At 34.4% G+C, this 12,980-nt stretch overlaps 1 protein-coding gene across 2 annotated transcripts in view; it reads right to left on the minus strand.

Moving 5' to 3' along the window:
* The window catches only part of Oseg4 (intraflagellar transport protein Oseg4), a 182,665-nt gene that overhangs the window by 71,159 nt on the left and 98,526 nt on the right, over positions 1–12,980 (minus strand). For both annotated transcript variants that reach the window (XM_089088804.1, XM_089088805.1), the window contains 4 exons: positions 12,520–12,685; positions 7,215–7,366; positions 2,084–2,302; positions 1,046–1,175 (listed from right to left, as the gene is read on the minus strand). In XM_089088804.1, the coding sequence (XP_088944930.1) occupies positions 1,046–1,175; positions 2,084–2,302; positions 7,215–7,366; positions 12,520–12,685 (667 nt within the window). The remainder of the gene's footprint in view (positions 1–1,045; positions 1,176–2,083; positions 2,303–7,214; positions 7,367–12,519; positions 12,686–12,980) is intronic.

Raw genomic sequence — 12,980 nt, forward strand, 5'->3', positions numbered from 1 at the left:
ACAAATTCCTGGATAGTCCAATCCTTGATCCCACTTGATCGTTCCATCACATCACTAATATTTATACTTTGGTACTTTTTTTCAAGAGGATTGAACAAAATAAGTATATAAATAATCATAAGTTATAAATAAAATATTATAAAAAAATAAGAAAATATATTTATTTCAAAAAATCACTATCAGAAGCCCAAATGGGCCGAATCTATTTTTGAAGTCAAAAATGAAAAAAAAGGACAGTGACATAAAAAAGATTAAAAAAAAACAATAGACTCAAAACTAGTTAAAGTTAAATAGATAGAATGAGTAATTTATTCATTGAACATTACTTAAGAACGAAAAATTATGAGGTTGGTAAAAAACAGAAAACAGGTAAAATATATGAAAAAAACTTCAAGGTTCATTATGGACAATTGTTTGCCATCGTCATCTTAATCGCAGTTTGAAGCAAATTAAGCATCAATGAGATCTTTCCGGCTCCATCAAAATTGATTTAGTTCAACTAAACAAAAAAAGGGTTCTGTCACTGAGTTCAAAACCAGTGACAAACTTACAGTCAAATTCTGAAAGAAAAGAAAATTAAAGCCACTAAATTTAGGCCTCATAATCTAGGGAGGGGGTGAGGGTAAGGTATACCACAGGATTGTAAAAAAATGATTTAATATCAAATGTCAGAAAAACTGGGGGGCAGCTGCCCCTCTCCCCTACCAAGGCCTAGAATCTCCACTGTTCAACGGGATCAGAATTGCCACAGCCAAACACCAATAGCTGGAAGAGAGTGTCCAAAAAATATAGAAAGACCGAGAGAGAGAGAAGGGAAAGGACTAAAATCAAACAAGTGTATAAGTTAAAAAGCCCTTTTACTCAGTTGCATAAAGAATTCTTTTGTGTATGTTGCAGTAGTTATTCAGAATATATCAAACTTTTATTTTTGAACGTAAATAAGACCCTACTTTACCCAGGTATCAATTTTTAATTAAAAAGTGCGAGCTTGTCTGTATTTAATTCAACGTTTTGTTCAATCACTTGTAAACTTTGACGAACTTACTATCGATTGGTGTTCCTAGAGTATTGCACCAAATCAGACAGTCTTTTCCTTCTTCAGTCCGAGCAGCAATTAGGCAGTGTTCATTTCCTTCACATATAGCATTCAGCTGACGGAATGACTTAACATATCTCTAGAAGAAATGATCATTTTTGTTCAAAATTTATCCTACAGAAATGTTGATAGTGGCAAAAAACGGTTACAGTTACAAAGTACTTAGCATAACAAAACTAATAATCACGTCGGGTATTTAGTAGCTATAAAACAAGAGAAGATCAATAAAATAGTCAAATAGAAAAGAAAACATAGAAATGCGAACAAAAATAAGGTTAGAAAAAAAATGTTTTCAAAGAACTGTTGCCAAATAATATTTCAGCAAAAACCTCCGTCAAACCGTTCTCAGTATAACAAAAATATAAAACACAAAAGCCAGAATTCAATACGTGAGAGAAATGAAGATCTGAAGAAACTTAATAACTGGCACACAAAAAACAGTGATTAAAGCTGTAATTAAAATAACTTAGACAAAAGAAAAAAAACAGCTACAAAAACGAAAATGGAGAGTAGCATCTGATTCACTAGTTAATTCTAGATGATGAGTGTAAACTATGTATATTTTCATCACGATTTTTCGATTAGAAATTAAACATTCAATCCCAGTTGAGTTTTCACCAACCCTATTATTGCTCTTCTCTCTCTCTCTCTCTCTCTCTCTCTCTCTCTCTCTCTCTTTCTGTTTCTATTTCTTTCTTACGTCTCCCAAAAAAAATCGAGAGGGGAAATTCTGTACTAATAAAAATTTTAAAACTAGCAAAAAAGGAAAGGATAAATAATGTAGGAAATAATTGCATTTTGTAACAGCTTGTGAACGGTTGATTAAAAAAATCCAAGGTTCGTTCAAACAAGAACTAAGTTTCCTCAATAGTAAATATATACTTTATAATTTTGTATTAAAAGAAAGAAAACAGTGTCGATAATAATAGCTTTTCACATTATGGGAGAACTAAACTATTTGCTATTAGTTGATATTTCTGTACTTACCTCGTTATTCTTAGCATCCCAAAACATAATATATGTCTCCAGTTTATCAGGCTTGTTAAAAGCATATGCAATCGTGTTTCCGAAGCTGCACCATTTGTATCCTGGTCGCACAGTAGCAAAATAAAGATTTGTATCTACAGTTATTGCTATCCTTAAGGACATTCCTTCCCAGGAAAATGATGTAAAAGTCTTCCCGGGAACCTTAAGAACAGAAAGCGGCTGGAAAAAAAGTATCGAATTATAAACTTTAACAGGATTAGTTTGGATGTTCAATGGGCTTAGTTTTAACTGAGCTTGTTAATTTTTTAATTAAAACATTTTTTGCTTTTACTTTTCAACTTTTAGCACAAATACAGGAAACAGGGAGTTTACTTTCTCATTATTGTCTTAAAAACTTCATACAAAAGAATCAATTAGGTTAATGGTTCGTTTACACATTGCGGAAATTCATGCGGATATAGCAATCCGCGCGGAAATTCCGTCCGTGTTTGTGCTAGAAAAAATCTCTATCTCTCCGCAACGTTTTGGTCAAATCAGGACGAAATCTTGGCAAGATTTTTAAATGAATAAAATCATAAGTATGAATCATCAAAAACTACACGATCTTATAACTTTGGTTCAAGGCTACTCCCAGCTTCTATGATCCTACGCACCCAGGCTATAAGAAAACTAACAAAAACGGTGTCGTTTGGCTCTCTATTGTTCAACAGCTTTCAGAAGAGGGTAAGAACATAGGTCATGCTGTTGCAATAATTTGAAACTTTGCCTTAAAATGCAGCGTTATTTTAGCCATAGTTCGAACATATACGGACGGATTTCCGCATGGATTTCCACAATGTGTAAACGAACCATAAGAGTAATAAATGTTCAAACAAAATCATTAGTTGCAAGTTCTGACCTTAATACGGTTTTTAAAAAAAGGAATCAGGTATTAAAAACGCGGGGTATTTATATCTCCAAAAATAAAGAATAATGTGATAAATGAAACTCAGAGAGGAAAGAAAATAACAAAATGAAAAATAAAATAAAAAAAGGTGAAAAAACGAGGATTTTGTCAGCCAGTAGAAAACGACGAAAAAGAAGAAAATAGTGACTATTTCGACAAGGACCTCCGCTTAGTCGTCCTCAGTGCCAAACAAAAAAGAAAAAGAAAAAAAAGAGAATCTAACCTTTCGAAGTGACTGGCGTACAAAAATACGCCACAGAAGATTGGAATTGTGGATATATAGGACAGTAATATCTCTTTCTCTCTTTGATACAACCTTTTAAAGAATTATTAAAGAAAGAAGAATTAGGAAGAAAAACAATTATTTTTTTTATAAATTAAGATTTTTAATCCACAGATTTTTAAATCAACTTGTAGAATACAAGATAACACTAAAAATAGCCTGAACATACCGTCTTTAATCTTCAGCTGTGAAATTAACTAGTCATATCTTACATACGATTCAGTAGTTTAAATTGCTTCTAAAAAAATGCTCAGAGACAGTTCGTGGTTGAAACTAGACCTCGGTGTCACGCCGGCAGATCGACCGAACGCCGCCAACGAGAGGCCCGGTTGACCGCCGCCGAAGTGTCACAAAGTCGCCGGCGCACCACCGGCGCGCTGCCGCCGGCAGAGGTGGCGGCGTTCGGCTGACTTTGAATTAATTTTGCGCCATTTTTTATTGCGTCAACCGCAAAGTTCTTTTCTCGTGTGGTTAAGTGTTTCGATATTCCTGATTAGAAATCAAGCAGGGCTTGCATTATCCCCGAATTTTTGGGGATTTCCCCAAAAATCTACGTGTCACCCCAAAAAAAGATTTGGTTCCCCGAATCTCCGAAAATCACCTACTCACGGTGCCACCTCTAGTAATTTATCACTAGTGACTATCCCTGCCAAATATTACTTTGCATACCATAATTCTTCACTACTCTCTTGTTCGTTAATTTTCGTCTCTTGTGTTCCTTTGCATAAAAACCACAACAGACACAATACAATTGCAATATACATGGTTCTTCATATGTTGACAAAAGTATCGTCCTTATGAAATGAGATTAAACCATTTCGAATGCAGTTTCCCAACATCATTCGTAGTCAAGAATTTTATTTTTAAGTTGAACGGAACGCATACACTATACATGTTCATTTGGATTTTGAAATTGATATTCAACAGATAGTTGCGACAGCTGAATCGTAAGTTTGCAGAATTTTATTTTCTTCTGCTGTTTTTAAATACATCTTCTTAATGTTTAATATACAGTCGTTGAACACCTTATAGATTAATGAATATACAATCTTCTTTCTGACTAAATTTTACCCCCCCCCCCAAAAAAAAAACTTCTATTGAGACAAAATTAAGCTATAGACTATGTACAAGATTGGGGAAATGAAAATTGAAACGGAAGTGACCCCAAAAATATAATTCATAAAAAAAATGTAAATGATTGCCTATAGAGGGGGGGGGGAAGGAGGCTATCATTTTTAAATGATAATACCTCAACCTTTTTTTATTGAAAGTAGAGATGCCAAAAAGATAATTATTTTTTCTCATTTAAAGCGGAGACGGAAGAAAATGATATCAAATTCCCTGGGAAACCATAGAAATATTTTGATAGACCCACTGCTCCCAATGGAACTTGTTCATTGTCATGGTATTTTTGGATTCTTCATAGGCTACTGGCCTAATTTGGCTTTTGTATGTTCTCCCTATCAATTAGATTCCTTGGATCTTGTTGAAATCCACGGTGAATCTATGAGGTAGTTTTCCAGTAATTTGAGATATATCTGAATAATTTCGACATTTTTCTTGTTCGACCTTTATAATTTTTAAACTATAATACCTCGAATTTCTTTTTATTGAAAGCGGAGATACCAAAAAGTTAATTATTTTTTTAATTTAAAGCCGAGATGGTATCCTATCAAAGTGGTATCCAGAGGGGGAGGGGGGGGGGTAGGGAATCGCCATATTTAAATGAAAATATTTCGATTTTTTTATGGTAGGCAGGGATGCCAAAAAGTTATTTTGTAAAAAGTCACAATTCATATTCTTAGAAGGAAAAACTTTTCAATACATCACTAAAATGTATTATCAGATTAGCGTGCAAATATAATTTAATCCTCTTTCTTTTAAGTTTACCGGAAAATTTCATAGCACAAAATTAGTTTGAATTTGGCTAATTAACTTTGAAGTAGGATGTCCAAGAAAGATTATAGTAATCCCATAGCTATTGATAAAAATACTCCAAGGTTCTTGAATGCTTGATTTTTCTTGGTTGATTTCTATTTTAATGTCTTGAAAACTTCGAATCGCTTTCTTACCTTTTTGTTTCCTTTGCCATTAAGGAAATACAAAAGACAAAAATTAAGACAAAAATTTAAAAGTTCAAAGTCTATACAAAACAAGTAATTTGTTATATAGTCCAAAAGTATCTATAACTGTATGGCGGGAGCAACACCTAAGACTAGCCCGTGTTTTTCCTTCTTTGCTGACGATTTCAGAATGGGGTAAGGGTCTAACCTCTACGGTTTTATGGGAAAGTTAGGTTCTCTGAACGGATTGCTAAATGTGGCATTACATTCTAGAAGGCTGCATAGAATTCTTTCTTGAAGCCAAGAAGGATGGTCTTAGTTAGTTCTTGGGCCTGTACCTACAATGTAAAAGCTAAAGTAGAGTTATATACATATAGTCTATGTCAGAGATTTGTTCTCTCTGGAGTTGTTCCTCCCAGCTTCTGCTTCTTCGTTTCTGCTTTCGAGTGGAAAGCTCCATTGAAGAAGATTTGCAAGCTGGTACACCAGCAGTTACAAACTGAACATCTATATTCATATATTTTTAATACGTATATTAGAGGGTTCGCCCCCTAGTCAATACCTTGCGATTTAAGCTAAAGTTCGAATTTTGTTCCAATTCTTTAAAAATGACACCTTAATCACAAGGTACGTTAATTAGATAAATAGCTCTTATGAAAGTACTAAAAAATCTTTGGCTTAAAGAGCAAGGTATTGACTAGGGGGTCAACCCCATCTTATACGTAATGTTTTCGGTCGTTTTAAGTTTTGATGTTGCTCCTTACTTTCAGTTGAAAAACTTTTTTTTTATATAATTTATGATCTTTTTTTTAAATAATGCTGGGAAATCCGGCGCCCCCTTCATAGCAATGCCCCTTCCCCCATGAAAACTTCCTTCATGGAAAGATCCTCCCACATAACCCCCGATTCACCCCCAGCCCACTACTAGAAAAAATCCCCCCTGAAAATGTCTGTATACTTCCCAATAACCAATACTATATGTTAACATTGGGTAAAGTTAATAACTTTCAGCCCTCTCCCCGGGGACTTCGGGGGATAAGTCATCCTAAAAGACATAGTTATCATATTTTCGACCATGCTGAACAAAATGGCTATCTCGAAATTTTGATCGGGTGACTTTGGGAAAAAAATGAGCACGGGAGGGGGCCTAGTTGCCCTCCATTTTTTTTGTCACTTAAAAAGGGCACTAGAACTTTTAATTTCCGTTCCAATGAGCCATCCCACGATATTCTACGACCACTGGGTCGATACGATCACCCCTGGAAAAAAAAAAAAACAAAAAAAAAAACAAACACGCATCAGTGATCTTTCTTCTGTCAAAAAATGCAAAATTCCACATTTTTGTAGATGGGAGCTTGAAACCTCTGCAGCAGGGTTTTCTGATACGCTGAATATGATGGTGTGATTTTCATTAAGGTTCTATAGCTTTTAGGGGGCTTACCCCCTTTTTTCGAAAATCAGCCAAATTTTCTTAGGCGCGTAAATTTAAACAGGCGGGTAGGACTAAACTTGATGAAACTTGTATATTTGAAATGAGCATTAAAATCTGATTCTTTTGATGTATCTATTAGTATCAAAATCCCCTTTTCTAGAGTTTCGGTTACCATTGAGCCGGGTCGCTCCTTACTTACAGTTCGTTACCACGATCTGTTTGACTAAGCGAAAAAGAAATATGAATCAAAAGAAATTGAACCTAATTTTCTCAGTTGAAGGTTTGTTTGGGCTTTAGACTCAATGTTTAACTACATAAATTTATGGCGTGTTTTGTGTAGCGGAAAGTAGTGCCAGAATATCGATCTGGTAGGCTACGGCAGGTACCATTTACTTCTAAATTCTCACCTCTCCATAAGCAGAATAAAACTCAATGGCATTTATAATTTCTTGATCCGAGCTTGGGCTTCCCAGATAGCTGCCACCAATTCCAAAAACCGTTCCATTTTGATTCCATTGGCAACAGCTTATTCTTAGCTTTGAGTTAAAAACTATTGGCTCTGAAAGTAACAATAAAAGGAATGATGGAAAAAAACGAATAGTATAGTACCAAAAAATAACAGAGAGCATTAAGTAGCAATAATGATAGTAATAAAAATAACAGTATGGGAAAACGTTATTGATGGCCCCACGTTGTATTTTTTGCGAAAATTGAGGCTCTATACAAATTTTCTCGAACTTGTGATTGTGATTGTTTTGTGATCTAGATTGTTTTCTCGGACCAGAAAACCCAATTGAGTGCCACTGTTATGAGCTGGTATAGATAAAATCTAAATCCTGATGGCGTTCCTACGAGTCTCACATTGTTCCCATGAAGGGGACAATGTGAACATTAAAAATAAAGTTCCATCAGACTAGAAGTAAAGTCTTGCAAGAACATAGCTTTTCCAAGTATTTCAGCAAAAAAAATATTTATAAAAATTACAATTTGTAATGGGAAAACTCAATGTCATTTATAATTTCTTGGTCCGAGGTCGGGCTTCCTAACTAGCTGCCACTAATATTTAATAGTATTATATCGTGTAAAACCGTGCAATAACTTATAATTCCAGTCTTGGTCGGTTTCCCATATGTCCTATGAAGCAAATAGGTATTATAAAAAAAGCATCACGCAGCATGAGATTTTTTAAAACCTCAAGTTTCTTTCGTCCGTCTTTCTGTCCCATTTTAATCTAATGATGACATGTAAAGACAGAAAATCTAGAATTATTTTCTATTTTTTTCTAAAGATAGAAAATCTAGAATGGTGCCTCATCTTCACGATGCTAGATCGTCTACTATGCCAACTTTCTTTATCATTAATGACAAGCGAGCGTCATTAGTTCAGCCCTTAAGGCTTAATAACATCACACCAATAAAACACGCACACAAACTACTGTGACAAACATTAATAGCAAGTAAAATAATTTGAAAAAGGCTCATTTCCATTACGTTACAGTAAATAATTCAGTGAATACTTAATGGTGTAGATATTGGGGACATGACATAAAATACACTTACCAAAACGAACTGTAAATAAAGACAACCCCGGCCACCAGTAACTGAAACTCTAAAACAAGGAATTTCGCGAACATTTTGTACATCACAAGAATCTGTTTTCTCTTTAACTGTAGAGCTACCCATCAAAAGTCAATACCTTGAGAAAATTTGTATGATTTGAAAAAGGGGAATAAATCTCCGGGGAAAATTTCCTGAAAAAGGAGAAAGCTGATCCTAATGAAGATTGAATTACAAAATTCAATATACGAGAAAACCATGCAGCAGAGATTTCAAGACCCGATCTACAAAACTACAATGTTTCGCATTTCTCCAAAAAGGAATGATTTTCCCCAAGGGTGATTGTAGTAACTCGGTAGTCGTAGTAATCAAGAGAGGCCTTGTTTGAACAGAAAATAAGAGTAGAGTTGTAATTCTTTTTTAAACAAAACATATAAGAGTGCAGTAAAAACTCAATTTCTGCCTTTTTGTCCAATCAGCTTAGCTGAATGGCTATCTCAAGCCAATCAAGAAAACTATTGAAAGCACACTAGTCTCAGAGGTCAAACAGGTACACAGTGATATATTCATCCCTAAATATATATGCGGTTTAAAACAAATGAACCGTTATTATTAACCGTTTACCCAATCCAGTTCAGGGTCACATGAAATTACATAGTTCCACATCAACTTTTAGGATGTTCAGGAAATTCTCTATAGGAAGGGGAACCAAAGACCTCAAAAAGTGTATTTTCAGGCCAGAATTTTTAAGCCTTTCATCAGCTAAGTTTGCAATATATATGCTGAAAGGGTGGTCTTATTATGGAAGCGATATTTTTTTTAACAAAAAAAAAATATTTTTTAAGCATTAAAGCATTGTGACAAAATATTGAACATACGTCTCAAGAGCTAGTGTTTCATTCCCCTTATTTTAAAAAAAGTATTTTATCCTGAAAATAACATAATCTAAATCACTCTTACTTCTCAATTCTTTACTTCTCACTGACATTTTATTACATTTCAGGAAAAAAATACTCCTTCTCACATTTAGAACGACTCATATTAACAACGACCGGAAACTAAAATAAAACAAATATTCGTAATACAAGTAAAGGCCGACAATAAAATTTGAAACTAACTGAAATTACCCTGTACAGCATGGAAACTACCAGCCCCCAACCAATGTTTGCTCTTTTACTTAAACTTTTGACTTCTCCTCCCCTCCCCAGTAATTTTTCAAAAAAAGCTCAAACACAAGACCAATGTGATGAAACGACGTTTTTTTCACAATTCCTCAATGACAGAAGAGCTTATTGATTCGTTTTAAGTTTTAATGTTACTCCTTACTTTCAATTGATAAAACTGATGTTTTTATTTAATTTCTGATCGTTTTTCAAATAGTGGCGAGAAATACAGCTCCCACCAATTAAGAATTCCCTCTCCCACAGAATATTCTTCAAAACAAAGTTCCTCCCACTTAAAATACCCTCCTCCAGAAACTCCTCCGAACAAATCCATCCTTGCAGAATATCCCCCAGGAAAACCCAGGGCTGTGAGAAATCTGATATCCCCAAAGGCATATCTCTTAAGTTTTTATCGGACGGCTTTGGGGAAAAGGGGGCATGGGAGGGGGGCTAGCTATTCTACAATCTTTATGGTCACTTAAAAACGGCACAGAAACTTTTGATTTCCAGTCAAACGAGCCCTATCCTGATCTGCTGGGATCGCTGATTCGATACGATCACCCCTGAAAAAAAGTAAAAAATACGCATCCGTGATTTTTCTTCTGGCAGAAAATGGAAAATTTCGCAATTCTATATTTAGAAGCTTGAAACCTCTACAGTATGGTTATCTGATGTGCTGAATTTGATGGTGTGATTTTCAACTGTTTGATACTGTGATTTTCAATCTACCTTAGATCTGCCCTAGGATAGATCGGTGAATGATAGACTTTCTACCAACACGTGAAATGACATCATTTATATACAGTTCTGAAAAAGGCTTATGCCATTTTTGCCTCTCGATACGCTACGATACGAATTTTTTATTTCAAATAACATGAATTAAATGAGACACAAAATATAATTGAAATATCCACTCTTCCTTGTCACTTACTTATTAAAATCAGAAACAAAATATTGTCGAAAAGACAATCCGTATCGATTGGTAACCGCGTTGCCACTTTATATCCATTATCTAACACCATATTAATAATGCTAGTCAAATATATATTTGCTTGCTCAGTAGTGCGATCTTGACGGAATCCAAACTGTGCAGGAATAAATACTTTCTGGTCTTCCAGGTACTGATAAATTCTGACCGAAAAGCATTTTTCTAGTATCTTAGATATAATAGATAAAATCGAAATTGGTCTATAATTTTCAACATCACCAGTATTCCCTCCTTTATGTATTGGTATAACTTTTGCTGATTTAAAACAGCTCGGAAATACTCCCTCTTTTAGACACTAATTAATTGATGAAACAAAAGTTGGAGTAATCACTTCCCAAAATGTTTTCATTACTCTAATTGAAACAATATCGGAGCGAGAAGCCATGCCTCTCATACCATAAACAATTTTTCGAACCTCAGATTCCTGAACTGGGAGTAGATTTAAAGAGATTTCGAGCTCCTTGGGAAGGTAATTTTGAAAAGCCTAGTGGCTTGGTTTGCTTATAATCGACTCTTTCACTCTCCATCCAACTATCGAAAAATGGTTAGCGAATTCTTCACAAATTTCCTCTGGATTTGTAAGACTGGCTCCATCTTTTCGGAATATTTCCTTAGGGATTCCTCCATATGATTTTTCTAAAGCGATTCTTATCACATTCCATGTTTTCGACGGACTTCCAGATGCTTTTTCAAATTCTATTTTATAACAATCTTGTCTAGGTTATTATCCTGCGATTTATATCGCAGGGATGTCGTACCTTTTTCTCATACAAATTATTCTTATTTATCTATCTCAATAAACTCGGAGTAATCCAAGGCTGGCTTCTTCGAAGTTCTTCTTCTATTTTTCCTAATATTCTTAGAGCATTTTTCCAGGGATTGCTGAATTATTTGGTGAAAGACTCTAAACTTCGAGTCAATATTCGAAAATACTGAAAACTCTGTATTCCAATCCTTATTGGCTAGCTCATTTTTTAATTTCAGAAGTACGTCTTTATCGAGTACCATCCTGAGCTTGAGGCTGCTCATCTTTGTGGACTTTTCTTTATCAACACATACAGAGTAACTTGCAAATACACCACCCATTTACCGACATTGCATTCTCCTGCGGACATACCTAATGGTTGGTGCACTTAAAAAATGGTTGCAGTAAAGCATTAGAGATACCTCAGCACAAAGACTGGGGTCCGAAATTTTATTTCGGAAAAGGATAATTTTTGGTCTATTTTCCGGCTGATAATTTTATTTCGTTCTAAGTTTTAATGGTGCCCTTCACCTTTATTTGATTTTTTTTCCCCTTTTTCTTACTAATTAAGAAATGATTATGCCAAAGTGTGAAGCACCTTGATTGACATTCATCTCGTAAATAGCCAAAAATAATTACTATAGTCCACTGTAACGTTTCTTACGTATGCAACTACTTCTTTAAAGAAATAATTCTTTTTAGCTGCAAGAGATAGTAGATTTATATAGAGGATCAATATCCGCTTATCCTCATTAACCAACTTGATTTTGTTTTTTTCTGACATCAAAGTACTTTTTGGCGGCCGATAAAACTATCATTTGTAAAACTAGATTAGTACCGAATGTCGAAGAATACAGTATCAACAATACAAAATAAAACACATGAAAAATCGGACCAATTGGCCCTCTATAGGTCTCCCTAATTATAAAAGACTTGAAAAACGCTGATAAAAAAAGAGACTAAAATTGAATGTTTTATTCTGCTTTCTTTTTTAAACTTAATCTTTCAACTGATATAGCTTCTAGTTAAAGATTTAGCTTGACTTATAGCTTGGACTCTAGCTTGACTTTTTTGTTGTTGTATTTTTCGAAGAGCGTTTTCAATGAGCGTTTATTTGTTTTTGTTGTTGTTGTTTTTTTGTTGTTTTTTTTGGGGGGGGGGGGGGGTAATTACATCTATTTTCTTGTTTTATATGCAGCCCTTATTAATATTCAAATTGATCACAGTCAACATATCCCAGAATTCACCACTTTTACATACCTGTATCCATTTCATCCTTTAAAAGTGCAACAAATCCGTTTTTGTAGGAAATGCATAAGGATGGGACATCAGGATCGGGATATACGTAACGACTATTAAACCACTTAATGCTAGCAATTTTTGTACCGGATACAGCTTTCCACTTAGACTGGGCTTCAAGGGGGCACTAAAAATGAATATATTAAAAATATTGTCATTAATAATAATAATAATTATTAATATTATTAATAATAATATTGTTATATAATAATATAACAATATTATTAACAAAATGAAAACATATATGTAAGCTTGAATAACCTACCGATTCTGAGAAGTTTAACTCGGAACCGTTCAAATGCAATACTTCAAGAAAAAAGACTGATTTAGCTGCATTTGTTTTTTATTATAAGGAAAAAAATGGTCTTAGCCAGGAAGAAAACAAACTTTTGGCAGGGCAGAATTACAACTGTTTTAAAAAA

This window comes from Artemia sp. Qi Xiang Cuo, chromosome 5, assembly GCF_049724085.1.
Source record: "Artemia sp. Qi Xiang Cuo chromosome 5, ASM4972408v1, whole genome shotgun sequence".
In the NCBI taxonomy this organism is placed as follows: domain Eukaryota; kingdom Metazoa; phylum Arthropoda; class Branchiopoda; order Anostraca; family Artemiidae; genus Artemia; species Artemia sp. Qi Xiang Cuo.